Source organism: Chiloscyllium punctatum, chromosome 11 (genome assembly GCF_047496795.1).
Source record: "Chiloscyllium punctatum isolate Juve2018m chromosome 11, sChiPun1.3, whole genome shotgun sequence".
NCBI classification, from domain to species: domain Eukaryota; kingdom Metazoa; phylum Chordata; class Chondrichthyes; order Orectolobiformes; family Hemiscylliidae; genus Chiloscyllium; species Chiloscyllium punctatum.
In genome coordinates, this window is record NC_092749.1 from 76,023,227 (window position 1) to 76,044,526 (window position 21,300).

General features: G+C 42.0%; 1 protein-coding gene across 7 annotated transcripts in view; it reads left to right on the plus strand.

Moving 5' to 3' along the window:
* Positions 1-21,300, plus strand: part of snx9b (sorting nexin 9b) — a 149,022-nt gene that overhangs the window by 19,304 nt on the left and 108,418 nt on the right. For all 7 annotated transcript variants that reach the window (XM_072581074.1, XM_072581077.1, XM_072581076.1 and 4 more), the window contains one exon: positions 18,234-18,320. In XM_072581074.1, the coding sequence (XP_072437175.1) occupies positions 18,234-18,320 (87 nt within the window). The remainder of the gene's footprint in view (positions 1-18,233; positions 18,321-21,300) is intronic.

The following is a 21,300-nucleotide window of genomic DNA, read 5'->3' on the forward strand; positions in this document are numbered from 1 at the left end:
TTTAAAAAAAATTATTGAATGGTATTTTTTGCAAATCTGAAGTGCTGGGGAAATTGAAGGATCCTTTCAATTAAAGGCCAACTGTATCTGTGATGAAGAAGGGCAGGTTAGTATGTTGACCCATGATTAAACTGTAGTTCCCATGAAGGAATACATGCCCAAAATGACATTATGAACAATCCCAGCTCTTTAAATTTCTAGCATTTTCTTTTCTACCTCCTATAAATGGGCTGTGATCCATGTATACTCAGAGGGTCAATTGTTTGATCTGGGAAATAAAATTAGCAATCTTAGCAATATTTATCTCGAGGGGTGGAATGTAAAAGCAGTGATGTGCTACTGAGACTTTATAAAGCTCTGGTTAGGCCCCAATTAGAATACTGGGTGTCCACCTTTGGGCCCCATACCTCAGGAAGGACATATGGCACTGGAGCGTGTCCAGCAGAGATTCACATGGATGATCCCTGGAATGGTAGATCTAACATATGATGAATGGCTGAGGATCCTGGGATTGTATTCATTAGAGTTTAGAAGATGAAGGGGAGATCTGATAGTAACTTGCAAGATAATTCATGGCTTAGAAAGGATGGATGCTGGGAAATTGTTTCCATCAGGCAGGAATGCTAGAACCTGTGGGCACAGCCTTAGAATTACAGGGGTCAATTTAGAATGCTAAATTTATTTGCTAATTTTATTGAGATAAAAGGTTTTTTTAAATAGATTTGGAAATTAAAATTGGCATGTAAAACAGTATTTGAGCAATGGGACTCTTCCAAGGAAGAAAAGTAAATCCAGCACTAACTAAAGATATTCCATTAGGAACTATTAGAGTTCCTGGATGCAATCTAGTGATTTGAAGTTAATATAAAACAGATGAGGTTTATGGTAAATATCATCTTTATAAATAGCGAACCAACTAATACACAGAAAATACAAAGGAGAACTGAAAGAGGAAATGAAACGCGTAGAGCGTGCATGAGAGAAAAAAATGACATCTGCAAAAATCAATAGTAAGAAAATTGATGGGATCAGTTCAGAACCAAAAACTAAATCTTCTGCAGGCAGAAGATTAGCTACGTACTGTAGGAGACTTTACATTAGTCTTCACTTAAGGAGGGGATACTACCTCTGTTGCAGTAAAGAAAGCGAGGTTAGAGAAATTGCCTACATTTTGGATATCTATTTTGGACTGAGTTCAAAGTGAATAAAACAAAGTCACCAAGTCTGAATGAATGATATCCAAGGTTACTGAGAAAAAGAACGGTCACTGGACCCAAGATGTTAAATCTGCTTTCCACAGATGCTGCCAGATCTATTCAGTTTTAAAAAAAAATTTAGATTAGATAACCTCATTAAGTCCAAGAAGTCCACACTAACCCTCTAGATTAGAGTGGTGCTGGAAAAGCACAGCAGTTTAGGCAGCGTCCGAGGAGCAGTAAAATCGACGTTTTGGGCAAAAGCCCTTCATCAGGAATACAGGCAGAGTGCCTGAAGGGTGGAGAGAGAAAATGAGGAGAGGAGAGTGGGGGTGGGGTGAAAGTAGCATAGAGTACAATGGGTGAGTGGGGGAGGGAATGAAGGTGATAGGTCAGGGGCGAAGGTGGAGTGGATAGGTGGAAAAGAAGATAGGCAGGTAGGACAACTCCTGGGGACAGTGCTGAAATGGGGGAAGGGGAAATGAGGAAACTGTTGAAGTCCACATTGATGCCCTGGGGTTGAATTGTTCTGAGGCAGAAGATTAAGTTTTTCCTCCAGGCGTCTGGTGGTGAGGGAGCGGTGGTGAAGGAGGCCTAGGACCTCCCATGTCCTCGGCAGAGTGGGAGGAGGAGTTGAAATGTTGGGCAACAGAATAATGTGGTTGATGTTCCCTAAAGCACTCTGCTAGGAGGCGTCCAGTCTCCCCAGTGTAGAGGAGACCGCATCGGGAACAACGGATACAATAAATGATATTGGTGGATGTGCAGGTAAAACTTTGGATGTGGAAGGCTCCTTTAGGGCCTTGGATGGAGGTGTGGGCGTAGGTTTTCCCATTCCTGTGGTGGCAGGGGAAGGTGCCAGGATGGGATGGTGGTTTGTAGGGGGGGCGTGGACCTGACCATGTAGTCACAGAGGGAACGGTCTTTGCACAAGGTGGAAAGGGGTGGGGAGGGAAATACATCCCTGGTGGTGGGGTCCGTTTGGAGGTGGCGGAAATGTAGGCGGATGATTTGGTTTATGCAAAGGTTGGTAGGGTGGAAGCTAAACACCAGAGGCATTCTATCCTTGTTACGGTAAGAGGGGTGGGGTCTGAGGGTGGAGGTGCGGGATGTGGACGAGATGCGTTGGAGGGCATCTTTAACCACGTGGGAAGGGAAATTGCAGTCTCTAAAGAAGGGAGGCCATCTGGTGTGTTCTGTGGTGGAACTGGCCCTCCTGGGAGCAGATACGGTGGAGACGGAGGAATTGGGAATATGGGATGCCATTTTTGCAAGAGGTAGCGTGGGAAGAGGTGTAATCCAGGTAGCTGTGGGAGTCTGTGGGTTTGTAAAAAAAAATGTCAGTGTCAAGTCGGTTGTCATTAATGGAGATGGAGGGGTCCAGGAAGGGGAGGGAGATGTCAGAGATGGTCCAGGTAAATTTAAGGTCAGGGTGGAATGTGTTGGTGAAGTTGATGAATTGCTCAACCTCCTCGCGGGAGCACAAGGTGGCGCCAATGCAGCCAACTCGTGCTCCCGCGAGGAGTTTGAGCAATTCATTAACTTCACCAACACATTTCACCCTGACCTTAAATTTATCTGGGCCATCTCTGACACCTCCCTCTCCTTCCTGGACCTCTCCATCTCCATTAATGACTGACTTGACACCGACATTTTTTACAAACCCACCAACTCCCACAGCTACCTGGATTACACCTCTTCCCAACCTACCTCCTGCAAAAATTCCCACTTCCTCCGCCTCCCAGGAGGACCAGTTCCATCAGAGCACACCAGATGGCCTCCTCTAGAGACCGCAATTTCCCTTCCCACGTGGTTAAAGATGCCCTCCAACGCACCTCGTCCACATCCTGCACATCTGCCCTCAGATTTTACTCCTCCTCGGATGCTGCCTGAACTGCTGTGCTTTTCCAGCACCACTCTAATCTAGCATCTGCTGTCATTATTTTTACCACACTAACCCTCTGACCCACCCAGACCCATTCCCCGACATTTACCCTGAACACTTATGGACAATTTAGCAAGGTCAATTCACCTGGCCTGACACTCTTCTGATTGTGGGAGGAAACCGGAACACCCAGAGGAAACCCATACAGACACTGGGAGAATGTGTGCAAACTCCACACAGACAGTCACCCGAGGCAGGAATCGAACCTGGGGTTCCTACTGCTGTGAGGCAGCAGTGCTAGCCACTGTGCCACCCCATGGTGGCTCAGTGAGTTTCTCCACTGTCGAGCAGGGGGAAGACCTTGTTGACTTGAGTTTCTCCAGCAATTGCTGTAGTTTCAAATTTTCAGCATTATAGCATTTCTTTGTTTTATTTAAATCAGGGTTGAAGTGGCTGAGGCTAAATTCTGTAACAGACCTCACTTCTCCATCATTTTTCTTTGTGTTTCTTAATGGAGTTCTGTTTGAATACAGATTTTAACTGATACTTTTTGTTTCTTTAGAATTTTAGTGGCTTAATAAAATCTGCATTTCTAGTTTTGAAGCATGACTGTTGCTGCTACGTTCCATTTTATTTCTGGTGGACCCATCAGGTATCAGAGGCCAGCCATGTGTTGATCTTTTAGACCCTACATTGTCATATGCCATTCATGATGTCAGCTTGGTGTGACTACTTCTCTGCTTATCCTTCCCGTAGGGCTTGCTACATTCTGTACATTTCTGCTTGGATCAACAGGTGCCAAGATGTGCCTCAAGATCACAATTTGTCAAATTCTGTGTTTTGTGCTACTGAAAGCTTTTAACATAGGTGCAAAGTCTAAATACTTGATCAACGGTGCCTTGCAAATGTTGCAAAGATAATGTTACTAAGTATCAAAAGGTGGCTCTTTTACATTTGAGGCTAATAAACTGAAGACTGTGCCTTTTAAATTTAAAGTTGAGATAAAATGCAAATGACCTAGAGGTCTACAATGTAAGAAAAGGCCACTTGATTCATCATGTGATCTATTTTGAAACCTGCCTTGACAGCAAGCTGGAGAGGTTTGATTGATCTAGATTAAAGACTGGTAGTTTTTTTTTGTTTGTTTGTTTGTTTGTTTTACTGGGAAGAATGTGTAAGGTATTCACCCTTTGGAGGAATTGGGAATAGCCCATATGATTAGACCATAAGTCTTCCAGAGTCATAGAGATGTATACAGCATGGAAACAGACCCTTTGGTCCAACCTGTCCATGCCGACTCTGGGAAAGTGTTTAGAATGCCAAGATGTAAACTTCGCATTTACCTCCAAGAGGAGAGATTTGGAAAGTCCTGGCTAGCTAATCAGCATCTTTATCTGGATACAAGGCCTACGTGTTCATGTTACCATGATGATGGACTTTGAGATGGGAGAGGTACAGAGGAAGTCATTATGGTATCATCATAAAGGATTTCCCAAAATATCACTGAATATCACCGGTTCTCAGAGTCTGAAAGTGAGTGAAGCTAGAGCTGGAAAGTCTATATCGTTTAACGAGCTGGACTGTAATAGAGTCCTAGTCATACAGCATAGAAACAGGCCCTTCAGCCTACTAGTCTATGCTGACCAACACTAATCCCATTTACCTGCACTTGGTCCATTGTCTGCTGTGCTCTGTGTTTTAAGTGCTTGTCAAGATTCTGCTTAAATGTTGAGAGAATACCTGCCTGCATCAGTCAATAGATGTGAGGCTGGAAAAGCACAACAGGTCAGACAGCATCTGAGGAGCAGGAAAGTCAATGTTTTGTCGGGACTGGGGGGATGGGAGGTGGCAATGGTGATAGGTGATTGGTCACTGGCAAGGATGGAGTGGATAGGTGAGTCGGAAGATGGACAGAGATAAAGTCAGGTTAGGGAGGCAAGGAGGAGGAGTAGCGCTAGATATGGGATAAGGCTGGGGTGACGGATTTTGGAGGTGATGAAGTCAATATTGAGGCCATTGATCTGTTAACTCCTCCCCAGGCAAAATATCAGGCAGTGTTCCTCCAGCGCACTTGATAGTGGAGCAGGCCAAGGATGGACATGTTGCTGTCAGAGGTGGAATTAAAATAGATGGCAATCATAAAGTTGAGGGCGGGGGGAAGGGCGTGGGGAAAGAGGGGAGGGAACGGTGGCTGAAGAATGCAGGGTGCAGATACACCGTGAACTACTCCTCAAGTCTGCGTTTGGCCTCTGATTTAGAGGAGACTACATCTGGAGCAACAGGTACAATAGATCAGGTTGGAAAGAGTGGAGGTGAAATTCTGCATCTAGAAGGATCGTTCTGGGTCTTGGATGGAGGTGAGAGGGGAAGTGTGGAGGTGTAGGCACAGATGTTACTCCTCTTGTGGTTGAAGAGAAATCTATATTCTCCAAATATAGATAACTAAATTCTGCACGATGCTTAACCTTTTCCATAACAACTTTGAAACTTAGAGTTCTAGTCAGTATTCCCAAAATGCTCACTTACTGACACTTGACTTCATTCCCTAGGATTAGGTCCAGCACTGCCCCACCTTGAATAGGACTGCTGAATACTTGTACAGAAAAATTCCTGGATGCATTTCAAAAATTCCACTCCATCTAATCGCTACAGCGATATCAGTTAATGTTAGCAAATTTGAAATCTCCTACTACAGGTAGTTCTTCTATAATGCGATGATTGTGTTCTTGTGAAACCCCATGTTACAGAAAAATTGCACTTAATAAACAGTGCTTAAAGTGTTGGTAATGTAATTGCATTACAGCCAACACACATTTTAATAGTATGCGCTTTTGAAACAGCATCCCCAATTCGTCAATCACGTAATAGTGAATTTGCATTAACGAAATGCACTTATAGCAGAATAACCTATACTATAACCCTATTAAAATCTAAAGGCCTCACCCCTACGTCATCCCTTTAGTAGCAGTTCATCTGACCCATCTTGCTATTCTAATAGTAGCACATGGCACTGGAAGTATTCAGGAAGTTAAAAATTAAACAACACCAGGTTATAGTCCAACAGGTTTAATTGGAAGCACACTAGCTTTCGGAGCGCCGCTCATTCATCACGTGCTTGTGGAGGACACAATTGTAAGACACAGAATATATATATAGCAAATATATATTTGCTATAACCTGGTGTTGTATGATTTTTAACTTTGTACACCAGAGTCCAACCACGCTGCCACAAACTTGACTGTTACTGCTTTCCACTGAGAGGCCATCCCCCTCAACAGCATCCAACATGGCAACTCCTTTAATTCCTGTTTTCACCTACTCGTCTTCCTTGTGGTCACCCAGTGCTTTTCTACCTGTGAAGCCCTTACCTGTGGCGTAACCACCTCGCTAAAAAATAATTTCCACTATGCTCCTCAGCATTAAGGAGGCATTATGGATGTTATTTACCTGGACTTCAAGAAGACCTTTGACAAGGTGCTGCACAGGAGGCAGATAAGATAAGGGCCCATGGTGTTAGGTCAAGGTGCTAGCATGGATGGAAGCCTGGCTATCTGGCAGAAAGCAGAGAGTGGGGATAAACAGGTCTTTCTCAACATGGCAGCCGGTGACGAGTGGTGTTCAGCAAGGCTCAGTGTTGGGACCACAACTTCTCACTTTATAAATTAATAATCTAGATGAAGGAACGGAGGGCATTCTGGCTAAGTTTGCAGACAATACAAAGATAAGAAGAGGGACAGGTAGCATTTGAAGAGGTGGAGAGGCTGGAAAAGGATTTGGACAGTTTAGAAGAGTGGAGTATAACGTGAGAAAGTATGAGTCATAAACTTCGGTAGGAACAATAGAGGCATTGACTGTTTCCTGAATTTTCTCCCCACTTAGAAGTCTGAAATGCAGTGAAACTTGGGAGTTCTAGTCCAGGATTCTTTCAAGGTAAATGTGTGGGTTGAGTCATAGTTAAGAAGGCAAATGCAATGATGACATTTATTTTAAGAAAACTTGAATATAAAGCGGCATGGTGGCTCGGTGATTAGCACTGCTCCCTCACAGCACCAGGGACCCAGATTTGATTCGTTGCCACAGAAGGCTGTGGAGGCCAGGTCATTAAGTATGTTTAAGACTGAGATAGGTAGGTTTTTAATTGTCAAGGAGATCGAGGGTCACTGGGAGAATGGGTTGAGAAACTTATCACATTTGAATGGTGGAGCAGACTTGATGGGTTGAATAGTCTAATTTCTGCTCCTGTCTCTTATGGTCTGTTGTGAGTCCCACCCAAACCCATTCCCATACACTTATCCCTGACTCATGCACATAATCTATACATCCCTGAATACTCTGGGCAATTTTAGCATGACCAATTCACCTAACCTGTACATCTTTGGACTGTGGGAGGAAACCAGAGCACCTGGAGGAAACCCACACAGACATGGAAAGAGTGTGCAAACTCCACACAAAGTCGCCCAAGAGTGGAATTGAACCCAAGTCCCTTGTGCTTTGAGGTAACAGTGCTAATCACTGAGCCACCATTCTGTCATTTACTTCCCTACTGCATTATTCTCGTTTTTGCCTGGAATAAATTCTACCTGCCATTTCTCTACCCACATCTCCAGCTCTATATCATGTATCTTCTGGCAATCCTCCTCCCTAAATTACATATATTACAAGCAACAGGGGTCCCAGCACTGATCCCTGCGGAACAACATTGGTTACAGATCTCCAGTCAGAAAAGCACCTTTTGAGCTATTACTCTCTATCTTCTGTGACCAAGCCATTTTGTCTCCATCTTCGCAGCTCACTGCAAATCCCATAAGATTTCACCTTCTGTATTAGCCTGTCTTGAGGGACCTTGTCAAAGACCTTGCTAAAGTCTGCACAGGCAAGATCTACTGCCCTGCCCTCCATGAATATTATTGCCACTTCCTCAAAAAATGAAACATTTTGAGACAACCTCCCTGCACATTTCTTAAGTCTGTATTTTTCCAAATATAAGAATCTTCTCCAATAATTTCCCACCAGTGGCATAAGGCTTATTGGCCTGTAATTTGTAGAATGTTCAAGGTTGCCCTCTTTTAAACAAAGGAACAGTATAGATTATTCTCCAGTCTTTGATTTCTCCTGTGACTAAAGTATGAAATCATGTATCCACAAGGCCCAGAAATTTCCTGGGGACTTGTCTACCTTAATGCCTTTTAAAACACTCACCACTCGTTTTATGTTGACATGCCCCAGAATATCAACATACTCCTCCGGAGACTCCCTATCCATCATGTCCTTTTCCTTTTGTGAATACTGAAGCAAAGTATTCATTCAGGACCTCTCCCATTTCCTCCAGCTCCATGCTTAAATTCCTCCCATTGTCCTTGAATGGACCTATGCTTTCCCAAGCTATCCTCTTGCTTCTTATATTTGCATAAAGCACCTTGGGGATTTTTCAAAACCTGTTTGCCAAAGACATTTCTTGGCCTCATTTTTAGCCCTCCTAATTCGTGCTATCATGTTGTTATATAAGGGCTTGTCTGCCTTCAGTTTCCTAAATTATACATATGCCTCCTTTTTTCTTTTTGACTAAGCTCTCAATTTGGAGTCCTGATAAAGGGTTTGTGCCCAAAACGTCAATTCTCCTGCTCTACAGATGCTGCCTGACCTGTTGTGCTATTCCAGCACCATGCTTTCGACTGAGCTCGCAATTTGTCTTGACATCCAAGATTCCTGAATCTTGCTGTTGTTATCCTTCATTTTCAAAGGGACATGCTAATCCTTAACTTAAATCTACTGGCCTTTTAAAAGATTCCTACATGCTAGATGTGGATTTACCCTCAAGCAGCTACCCAGTTCACATTTTCCACTACCATTATGGTAGTTAGTCTTTCCTCGGTTTAGTACTTTAACTGGAGGGCTACTCTTATCCATGCGTTATTTAAAGCTTACAGAATTATGTTAGCTTCCTGAAATACTACCCCACTGAAACTTCAAACCCTTAGCTGAGCTCGTTCTGTAATACCAGGCGACTTCCCTAGTTGAAGTATTTACGAATTTGTTCACAAAACTGTTCTGGACAGTGACAAATTCTCCCTCATCCAAGTCGCTGGCAGTAAGTGTGTTATAGTCAATATAGGGGAAATTAAAATCATCTACTCCAACAGATTGTTGTTTTCAGATTTTTCCATAATCTATCAAAATATCTGTTCCTCTATCACCTGATGTCTTTTAGGAGGCCTAGAGTATAATCCCATCAAAGTGATTATACTCTTCCTATTCTTGAGCTTTACTCATATAGCCTCGCTTGATGAGCTCTCCAAAGTTTTCTCCCTTATCAGTTAAGCAACTCCCCCACCTCTTTTACATCTTTCCCTATTACACTGGAAACATCTAAAGCCCAGATTTAAACTGCCAGTCTTTCCCCCTCGTAAATATTATTCCATGCTCAAAGTTTGCCTCCCTTACCTGTCATACTTCTCTCAATAAAACAAATACACTTCAGTCCTGCCATGTTCAGTAATCTTCCCCTGTCTACGCTTCATCTTAGTCTTACTGGCCTTAGTGTCAGACTCCTCTTTGGTCATTTTTACTTGATGACCTATTGCTCTTGTTCTCCACCTCCACATCTCCCCCCCCCCCCCCCCCCCCCCCAACACCGCCATTCAGGTTTAGTGTATGTTATTCTTTTTTTTTAATAAAGACGCTCCTTAAAACCAACTTTTTAATCACAGTAATTAGACTGTGGAGAGAGTAGCTGTAGAGATGATAAACAGTGAAAAGATGGTGGTCATCTTCCTATATTCTGGACTTAGCCCTGTTCATAAGATGGCATACCTATCCTCGCTATTTTGAGAGACAAGACTGGGAAGTACAGACTGAGCAACAAACTGTACACATAAAGATGTCTTGGTTTCTGCCAAACCATTATCTTTGATTCAAAATTACCTTCATATTTTTACCTTTAGGCATCCAAGATTTATTTAAAACAGAAGATTGCAGTTGGAGTTTTTCAAGAGTGTCTGAAACCAAGTATCCCCACCATGTTGCGAAGGTGAACCTTGCTTTGAGTGGACAAATGAAGTTGATATGTGAACTTGAGTTGTGTGTTTGCCGATGTAAGAGCAAGGTTTGACCTTGGTACTGTCACTTCCTACTGGAAGCGAGTTCAAATGTAAAGTACTGTGGGATCAAAAAGCTCAACACTTGGACAGGAAAGGTTAGATATTCTCATAAAGTTTGTGGTTGAAATAGATTAGTTGACATTTAAATGCAAGTGGGGCATGGTCAAAGTTGATAAACTTAACATACATAGGGATATTTCTATAGAATAAAGCAATGGAATTTAACAAGGTATATGAGATTGCAAAATTTCTACTTGATGACTCCTAATTCAGTATTTGCCTTTAAATTGTTAGACTGGACAGACTGCTCATGTTAAATAGATTTAAATTTTCAAAATGCATTTCAGGAGCAGACTTTAGCTTCCTGGGAAAGTATTAATTTGCAGAAACATTCATGGCTGAAATGGGGCATTTGCACAAATTCAATTGTAGGGCAATGTCAGTCTGTCCAGGTACAAGCCAAAAGTGCACAATGAAAGATTTTTCATAACTAAAAAGAGTGAGGATAGAGATACCTCTGGCAATTTATCACAGATGCCAGGAATTGGAGAACAGTAAGAAGAAATTTCTCTCCATCTCTGTTCTAAATGACTCATTTGTACACTTAGTCTGTGACCGCTGATCTAGACTCGCCAGTAATCGGGCACGTCCTTCTTATGCATATGCCATGTAATCCTATTAGAATTCTGTAGGCTTCTATAAGATTACAGCTCTTCTGCACCCCCCCCCCCCCCCCCCCGGCCCAATTCTTCTAAATTCCAAAAAGTATTGTCCTTACTGATCTAGTCCCTCTTCATATGTCAGTCATATCATCCAGGAATCCATCTGATGAAGCTTTTGTGTTACAGTCCCTCCATAGCCTAAGCATCCTTCAGATAAGGAGAGCAGTTCTGCTCCCAATCCTCCAGGTTGTCCTTAGCAAGTCCCTGTGCAATTTTGGCAAGTAATCCCTTATCTTGTATTTGAATCCTCTTACTATGAAGCCCAACATACCATTGGCCACTTTCACTGATCGCTTGCATCTACATACTAACTTTCAGTGACTGCTGTACAAGGACACCCAGTTCTTAGTAGAAGTGCAATCTGTCGCCATTTGGGTAATCTGCTTCAAAGTGTATCAACTTCACATTTAGCTACATTTTACTTCATCTGTCATGCATTTGTTCATTCATTCAATTTGTTTAAATCAGTGAAGCATCTTTTCATCCTTCTCACAATTTACCCTCCCTCTCAGTTCTATATTGTCTACAGACTTGGAGAACTTACATTTAGTTCTCTCAACTAAATCATTAATATATATTGTGAATAATTGGGGTTCAAGCACTGATCTCCTTGCAGTATCCCGCTGCCAGCCATTCTGAAAAAGACACACGTATTCTAACTGTTGTCAATCTATTCTCTGTCCATGTCAGTACGCCACCCCAATCCCACGTGCTTTAGTTTTATATGCTAATCTCTTATGTGGAACATTTTTTGAAAGCCTTCTGAAGGTCAGTTAAACCAAATCCATTGGCTGTCTTAAGAATTCTACTGGTTACATGTTCAAAATTCCAGTAGATTTCATTGGGTATGATTTCCCTTTCATAAATCCATGTTGACTCTGTCTGATCCTGTCACTGTTTTCGAGGTGGTTTGCTATTAGATCTTTTACAATTGACTATAACATTTTCCCTACTACTGATGTGAGGTTAACTGGTCTATAATTCCCTGTCTGGGCCATATGTCCTAAAGACTTGCAGATTGTATCAACAATAATTTCTGGCTGTGTTTGCAAGTGTGATGAATTGGCTCATGCTTGTGGGATGCTGTTTGGAGAGTTGGTGTGAATTCATGGTTTGAATGGCCTGCTTCCTCACTTTAGGGATTCTATGATATTAATAACAGGACCTTATCTTCTTTTGGCCTGTAAAGAATAAATAGACACTGCATGTGTTCCAACTTATCTCCATAGATGACAGCTATTCTCTGGTTCATTGATTACTTAAGCTATTGCCCTGAGAAGAGTCAACTTGTCTGGTTAAAAATTTAAACAAACTCTGGTGGTTAACTGTTGATTATCATAAATTGCATTCCATTTAATTTGTCTGCCAATCAGAGTACACTGCCAAACACTCAGCATTCTGTCTCATGCAGTATAAATGTTGTTTTCTCTTTACATTGGTATTTCTTGCAACTTTTTTGTGAATGCAAGACAAAAAGCTTCTGCAAAATGTCTCTTTCTTTTGGCAGTACTCCAGATCTTTATTATGAAATAACTTTTTCATAAGAGCATGAAATATCAGTTTTTTTGTATGGATGAATTGATGACTATTTGCTTCAAGAAAGAAGGATTAGTGTGGAAGGTTGCGGGGTGAGGCGGGTGGTGGGGGGTGGAGTGGAGTGCTGGGGGAGAAAGGATGTTGATGGTTGAGATTAAGTGGTTGTTCTGTCATTCTCATATTCCAATGATGTGCCTAACTGCCAGACTGGAAAGACGAGCAGACAGACAGGGGGCTGGAAGAGTACAGCAAGCCAGGCAGCATCAGGAGGTGGAGATGTCTGATGTTTCTGGAATAACTCATCTTCAGGAGTGGGGGTGGGGGTCGGAATGGGACTATTTGGCGTTGCCCTTTTGGCACTGATCATTTGGCCCAGCCATTTTGGCTCTAAACTGTTTTGGCGCTCATTACTTTGGTGGTGAGCTATTTTGGCGCCAATTCAGAATAAAAAGAAGTCTTGTAGAGCCCGTAAGAAATTAGTTTTATTGCATTGTAAAAAATAAATCTAATTCTTTTTTATTCATTATTTTTAACCTATTCATTACAAAAACGAATTTCTACATTTTGCCACATTTATCAAACACATCGTGTGAAAATTTTGGTTTGTCTTTCTTGCTTTAGAATGTTTTCAGCAATATCTGGTATGGGCTCTACAACAAAATAGAAAATTGTATTACAGCTTTCCAATGTGAAGACAGAAGGGCTTAAGTATCATCAAGGCAGTAGATGACTATTCTCAATTGTTAAATGAGAAAATGATTCCAAACCGAGATCATTAGAGCTTTGACTATCAACTCTTGCTAGTTGAGGAAATTACATCGGGTCGTTGGTCATCCTCTCTTTAACCAAACAAGACTTTTTAAAATTCTGAATTGGTGCCACAATAGCTCAGCGCCGAAACAGTTTAGACCCATAATGGCGGGGCCAAAAGGGTGGTGCCAAAAAGTACCTGACACGTGGGGATACGGGGGGTGGCAGATAGGGAGGGGGAAGAGCTTTGGTTGGGGAGAGGAGTGAAGTGGTGAGGTAGGTATGCCCTGGTAGGTTGATAGGAGGGACAAATCTTGTCGGTAACTGGAAAGACTGGTCGGTCAGAGGGATGGAAGGGAAGAGGCAGGGCTGGAAAAGGATTTGAGGAATGGGTGGGAAGGTTAGTTAAAATTGGAGAACTCAATATTGAGTCCTGCGGGCTGTAGGCTGCCTAGTTGGAAGATGAGGTGGTGTTCCTCTAATTTGCTATCTGATTCACTGTGGCAATGGAAGAGACTGAGGATGGACATGTTGGAGAGAGAGTGGGAGGGGGAATTGAAATAGGCTGTGACTGGGAGGTCAGGTCAGCCCTTGCGGGGCCTGACTGAGATGCTTGCGAAACATGCCCTTAGTTTACGTTTGGTTTCACCAATGTAGAGAAGACCACACAGGGAGCATTGGATACAGTAAACTAGGCAGATCAACCTCTGTCTCACCTGGAAGGAATGTTTAGGGCTCTGTATGGAGGTGAGGGAGGTGGTTTGCCAGCAGGAACAGACTGGCCCACTGGGTTGGGGGTGGGGGAGAGAGAGTGACAAAGACTGTAACAAGCAAAGCTAAAAGAAAGGGAAGGAATGGGTTCACAATTTTGAGGGTGTTGAACTCTAATATTAAAGTCTAGAAGGTTGTAAAGTGTAAACTCGGCTGCCAACTGAATATGTTGTTTAATATGGTTTTTTGTATGTACTTTGAAAAGTTTTATCTAAAGAAAAACAAGAATTGATTAATATAACATAGTTAATCAGGTGATAGAGTTAATTGTTTAACTGAGTAGATATGAAGTTATGGCATACTGGCACTACATACACGATTCAGGTTCATAGAACATAGAACATAGAAAAATACAGGCCCTTCAGCCCTCGATGTTGCGCCGACCGAAGCCTACCTACTAGCCCAATAACCTCCATATGCTTGTCCAATGCCCGCTTAAATGACCCTAAAGAGGGAGAGTCCACCACTGCTACTGGCAGGGCATTCCATGAACTCACAACCCACTGAGTAAAAAATCTACCCCTAACATCTGTCCTATACCTACCACCCCTTAATTTAAAGCTGTGTCCCCTAGTAACAGCTGATTCCATACGCGGAAAAAGGTTCTCACTGTCAACCCTATCTAAACCCCTAATCATCTTGTACACCTCTATCAAATCTCCCCTAAACCTTCTTTTCTCCAATGAGAAAAGTCCCAAGTGCCTCAGCCTTTCCTCATACGATCTTCCTACCATGCCAGGCAACATCCTGGTAAATCTCCTCTGCACTCGTTCCAATGCCTCCACATCCTTCCTGTAGTATGGCGACCAAAACTGCACACAATACTCTAGATGAGGCCGCACCAGAGTCTTATACAACTGCAACATGACCTCAGGACTCCGGAACTCAATTCCTCTACCAATAAAGCCCAGTACACCATATGCCTTCTTCACAGCACTATTAACCTGGGTGGCAACTTTCAAAGATCTGTGTACATGGACACCAAGATCCCTCTGCTCATCCACACTACCAAGTAGTCTACCATTAGCCCAGTAATCCATCTTCTTGTTACTCCTACCAAAGTGAATGACTTCACACTTAGCTACATTGAATTCCATTTGCCACCTTACTGCCCAGCTCTGCAACTTATCTATATCGCGCTGTAACCTGCCACACCCTTCTTCGCTGTCCACAACTCCACCAACTTTCGTGTCATCCGCAAACTTGCTCACCCAGCCTTCAAGCCCCTCCTCCAGGTCATTTATAAAAATGACAAACAGCAATGGTCCCAAAACAGATCCTTGTGGAACACCGCAAGTAACTGCGCTCCAAGATGAACGTATACCATCAACTCATACCCTTTGTCTCCTTCCAGCCAGCCAATTCCTAATCCAAACCTCTAATGCACCCTCAATGCCATACCTCCGTAGTTTTTGCATTAGCCTGCCATGGGGTACCTTATCGAACGCCTTGCTAAAATCCATATACACCACATCTACTGCTTTACCCTCGTCCACTTCCTTGGTCACCTTCTCAAAGAATTCAATAAGGTTTGTGAGGCATGACCTGCCCTTCACAAAACCATGCTGACTATCCTTGATCACATTATTCCTATCCAGATGTTCATAAATCCTATCCCTTACAATTCTCTCTAAGACTTTGCCCTCAACAGAAATGAGACTCACTGGCCTATAGTTACTCGGGCTATCCCTGTTCCCCTTTTTGAACAAGGGGACCACATTTGCTATCCTCCAGTCTTCTGGCACTGTCCCCGAAGACAACGATGACCTAAAAATCAAGGCCAATGGCTCCGCTATCTCCTCCCTAGCTTCCCAGAGGATCCTAGGATAAATGCCATCAGGCCCAGGGGACTTATCTATTTTCATCCTTTCCAGTATTCCCCAGACCTCTTCCCTACGTACCTCAAGGCCATCCATTCTAATCACTTGTGACTCAATATTCACATCAGCAACAGTGTCCTGTTCCTGAGTGAATACTGACGAAAAGTATTGATTTAGTGTCTCACCAATCTCCTCCGCCTCCACACACAACTTCCCACTACTATCCTTGACTGGACCGATACCTACCCTAGTCATCCTTTTATTCCTGACATACCTATAGAAGGCCTTTGGGTTTTCCCTAATCCTACCAACTAAGGACTTTTCATGTCCCCTTCTCGCTGCTCTTAGCTCTCTCTTTAGATCCTTCCTGGCTACCTTTATAACTCTCAATCACCCCAACTGAACCTTCACGCCTCATCTTTACATAGGCCGCCCTCTTCCCTTTCACAAGGGATTCCAATTCCTTATTAAACCACGGCTCCCTCACAAGACCCTTTACTCCCTGCCTGACTGGTACATACTTATCAAGGACACCCATTAGCTGTTCCTTGAACAATCTCCACATATCATTTGTGTTCTTCCCTTGAAGCCTATTTTTCCAATCCACGCATCCTAAGTCATGCCTCACCGCTTCATAATTTCCCTGCCCCCAGCTTTAACTGTTGCCCTGCAGTGCACACTTATCCCTCTCCATCACTAGAGTAAAAGTCACCGAGTTGTGGTCACTGCCCCCGAAGTGCTCACCTATCTCCAAGACGAACACCTGGCCTGGTTCATTACCTAGAACCAAATCCAGAATAGCCTCACCTCTTGTTGGCCTGTCTACATATTGTGTCAGGAAACCCTCCTGCACACATTGGACAAACACCGACCCATCTAACGAACTCGAGCTATAGCTTTCCCAGTCAATATCTGGGAAGTTAAAGTCCCCCATAACAACCACCCTGCTACTTCCACTCTTCTTCTTCTGAATCATCCTGGCAATACTTTCCTCTACTTCTCTCAGACTATTAGGAGGCCTGTAGAAAACTCCTAACAGGGTGACCTCACCTTTCCCATTTCTAACCTCTGCCCACACTACCTCAGATGGCGAGTCTTCCTCCATCACCCTTTCTACTGCTGTAATACTACCCTTGACAAGCAATGCCACATCTCTGACCCTACTAAAACATTTAAACCCTGGAACCTGCAACAGCCATTCCTGTCCCTGTTCTACCCACGTCTCTGTAATAAAGTTCAAGTCCCTTCTGCTCCAAATGTATATCATGATGTGTCTTATCAGGTTGATTTAAAAGTACCTCTACATAGACATGAAGAGGGAGCAGGTAGAAGAAACTGTAAGATTATATAGGTTGATAGGGTGTTGAAACCATCATTGTTTATTTTTCTAATATTTGTTTGGTTTAGAACTGAACATTTGAGAATTGCAAGTTGAACTTGTTATTTAATAAAAGGGAAGAACAAAAACCAGATGATTGTGAGCGAGCTTGGAAGGAAGTGCATATAAATTAATGCTCTGGCACTTAGATCTTATGCTCGAGGATTGGCAACTGGTTGGACGTTGAATTGCTCAATCAAAGGAGGACCAGTGCCGGCCAGCCAACCACTGAGAACATTGAAAAAGAAAACTAAGGGTAAACTGTCCCAGACTGGGTTTGGGGTAGGAGACAGTTTTACATTAGAAGCTGCCAGACTGGGAAGCTGGCTTTGGTTTTGTTTCTCTCTCTCGTTATCTCTGGATAGTTACTCGTTGAAAGTTCTGAGGAAAGAATTCTTGTCATAAGAAATAAGTAAAAGTCTCATGCGATCTATGGAAGCTTTGTCAGTGTGAGTGGTGGTTTCTGATCGAAAAGGATTGGGTATAGATTGTAGATATTAGTTAGATTATCTATGTTCTGCTTAACAATACATTCTTAATATTTATTTAGGTTATAAACTTGATGTTCAAGATTAGTTATTTCTGAAGTCTGGTTATAAATGCTTGAGTGACTCTGAGGGTCATTGAATATTTTAATTTCGTGGTGTTGCAAATCCAGTGACAGGTGGATTTGGTTTGGTTTACTATCCCTGTGTTATAATAAAGGGTCTTATGGCCTGCGGTCAGGTTCCCACCTTTGGTGAGAAGACCCAGGTTCAAGTCCCACCTGGTCCAGAGGTGTGTCATAACCTGTTCAGACACATTGATTTTTAAAAACAAAAATGTATAGCATAACTAATAAACTTACACTCAAAAGTGTGCTGTTTTCTGTCTCACTGTCTGCTTGGATCCAAATTGTTATTGCTGTTGCTGTTATATGTATAACACCGATTTGATCAAGGTACAAACAATCATCTCTGCCTTTATCTATGCCTTGTAGCTGTTTTACATCTCATGAATGATAGGTTATGACTACTTTAAATACTGAATAACTTGGGTAGCATTTAGTTAACTGTTTTCTTCCATTCTCCACGAACAGGCCCGTGTTTTGTACAACTTTACAGCTGAACCTGGGAATGCTGAGCTGACTGTCAAAGAAGGCGAAATCATCACTATTACCAATCAGGTAATTGCTCACTTTTGTTACTTGTTTTTTAAATTATATCCTTGCTTTTTTTATTTATGTTGGTCTTGGCTACAAAAAACAACACCAGTTTTTGTTATTGAAACATTCTGGACAAAAGTTTTCTCAGATTTTGTAAAAATAAATTCTCCTACATTTGTACCATACAACTTGTTTATCTCTCTCCTACAGACTAGAAAGAATAGTGTTCAGGTCAGTCAGTATAAAAGAAGCAAGATGATGAAGATTTAAGAACTAGTAGGGAGAATTTTGACGTTTTGTAACCAAATCAGTGGATTGTTAATACCAGTGCAAAGAATGGTTAGAATTTCAATCAAGTATAATGAATTGGCAATCCTCTTGCATTTACAAAAGACCAAAAAATACTATTACTTGATACTTGGACTGCTGGACAAGCACATAGATGGCAGTAAATTGAGAGGTGTGTAGGTAAGGTTGATCTTAGATTAAGATAACTGTTCAGCAAAACATCATGGACCAAAGGGCCTGTACTATGCTGTACTGTTCTATGTTCTATTTGGGAACAGTTTCCCAATGAGTCATTCAATTACATGATGGTTAATCTGTAGTTTTTTTAAAAATCAATTTATGACATTCTGTGACATAACTCCAATGCAAGTGGGACTTGAACCTTGGTCTTCTGGCTCAGAGGGAAGGACATTACCATTACACCACAAGACCCCAAACCTTTTAATTTCAGTGCAGTGGAACTTGAAACCCTAAGCCTTATATTGAGTCCAGTGACTTTGTCACTGTCACCACATGCCTAATCTGTTTCCTCCTTTCTATCTACTGGACTTGCTTTCCTACTTCTTGATATATAATTACCTTACAATAATACCAGAATATCCTGGAAGTACTCAACACGTCAGCGAGCATTGTGGAAAGAGATAATCCGGTTAAACTTCAAGTGATTTGGAGGGGATATATCCTTCAGAATGCAGAAATTGGAGGGTGGAAGATGATGTTTTTGTTAATGACATGCTGAATGAGTGGAAATAGCAGAGCGTTATGTTCTGAATAAAATTGCAAAGATAACAGAACCATCTTGGATTTATATAGCATGACTGTTAGTGCTGGGCCACAATGGAAAAGTTGGGGAAGGGAAGGTTGGCACTCAGTAAGAGGAGCAAACTTTATCCCTACAACTAAACTACACTTTTAAGTGCTTGGAACAGTCTGGCCTTGTATAAGCCACTTGTTAGACCTCAACTGGAGTGTTGTGTGCTGGATGCCTCATTATAGGAAAGATGTGAATGCATTGGAAAGGCTGTAGTAGTGATTTACGAGAATTGTTCTAGGAATAAAAAACTTCAGCTATGAGGATAGATTGAAGAAGTTGGGATCCTTCTCCTTAGAGACAAGAAGGCTAAGAAGAGATCTGAGAGAGGTTTTCAAAATCATGAGTGGACTTAGTTAAAAATCTCACAACACCAAGATCAGGACAATCACCTGATGAAGGAGCGTTGCTCTGAAAGCTAGTGTGCTTCCAATTAAACCTGTTGGACTATAACCTGTTGTTGTGTGATTTTTAACTTTTGTACACCCCAGTCCAACACCGGCATCTCCAAATCATGAGTGGACTTGACGCAGTGGAGAAAGAGACTGTATTCCTGCTTACCAAAGGATGAAGAACCAGAGATTTAGAGGTTTGCGAAAGGAACAAATGTGACACAAGAAAAGAACATTTTAATAGCGAGTGTTTAGGTGTGGAATGTACTGTCTCAAGTGTGATGGAGGCAGGTTCACTTGAGGCATTCAAAGGGTGTTGGGATGATCATTTAGAGAGAAATAATGTGCAGAGGTATGGTGGAAAATGCTGGAAGTTGGCAGTAGGTAGTGATCATTTCAAGAACGGGTGCAGACATGGGCCGATTGGTCTCATTGTGCAAGTTTAATGGAAAAAAAGCTAAACTTATCATATTAATATTTTGGTAAAGCTAAGCTTATTTAGCATTACGATTGTGCACTATTTAATGTTATGAGGTGCAGTTTAATGTTTTGAAAGGACTGAGTTTGGGCTCATTTCAACTATGTTTGCATATGATCTCCAGAAGACTTTAACAGCAAGTTGGTAGAGTGCAAGATTTTGATTTGGTGTACCTGGGCTGTTGATTTGGATAAAAAAGGTAAATTTCTGCTCATGCTAAACTCAGCAATTTCTCTCTGTCTCTCCTGCCTTCCACATCTGCACGTGCCCTTCTGCTCCCTTGTTATATTCTGCCATCTTCCACACTCTTGCGCATGACAAGAAAGGCACAAGCTAAATTGAATTTGGAGGTGGCAACAATGCAGTTAGGAGTAATGTTGTAATTGTAAGTATTATTGGTATTTGATGATTCGGCAGCTTGCAACTCCACTTGATTCACCTAGGAAACTGAAACTTTTCCCAGTGGTTCAATATGAATGAACAATCAGCACGGTTTCATTTACTTTTCTTTTTAAAAGAAAAGCATGTTTTTCAAAAATTTTCAGGTAAGTACGTAGCCTTTTGGGCTATTCTGTTATCTCTTCTGAGATTCGGCTCAGAGAAGCAATTGAATTCTTAAGTTAATGAAAGGCTAAGCTATTTAGCAGAAGAGGAACAAAACTGTTTTAAGAATTTTCTTTTTATATGACTGACTCTCTCTCTCTCTAGCTTCTATTTGCTGCTACTTCAAATTAGGCTTGTGCAAACTGGGAACTCAGCAATATGAACAGAATCTGTGTCATCACGGAGTCATGTACTGTAGCTTAGATTTGTGAAACATCATTTTTCAGTAGTGGAGGCAGTTGTCTTATCTGGAACTGAAATGATATGTCAAAGTTTTATGTAACTATGTTCTGTAAAACACGGCTGGATCAAGATGCTGAGATCTAATAGTCATTTAGTTTATGAAGGGACATTTGCAGATCTATATAGAAATGCTGAGGCAAATTGTTCCTGTTTTCCATAAGCACAGATGAAAGATCACTTTTGGGA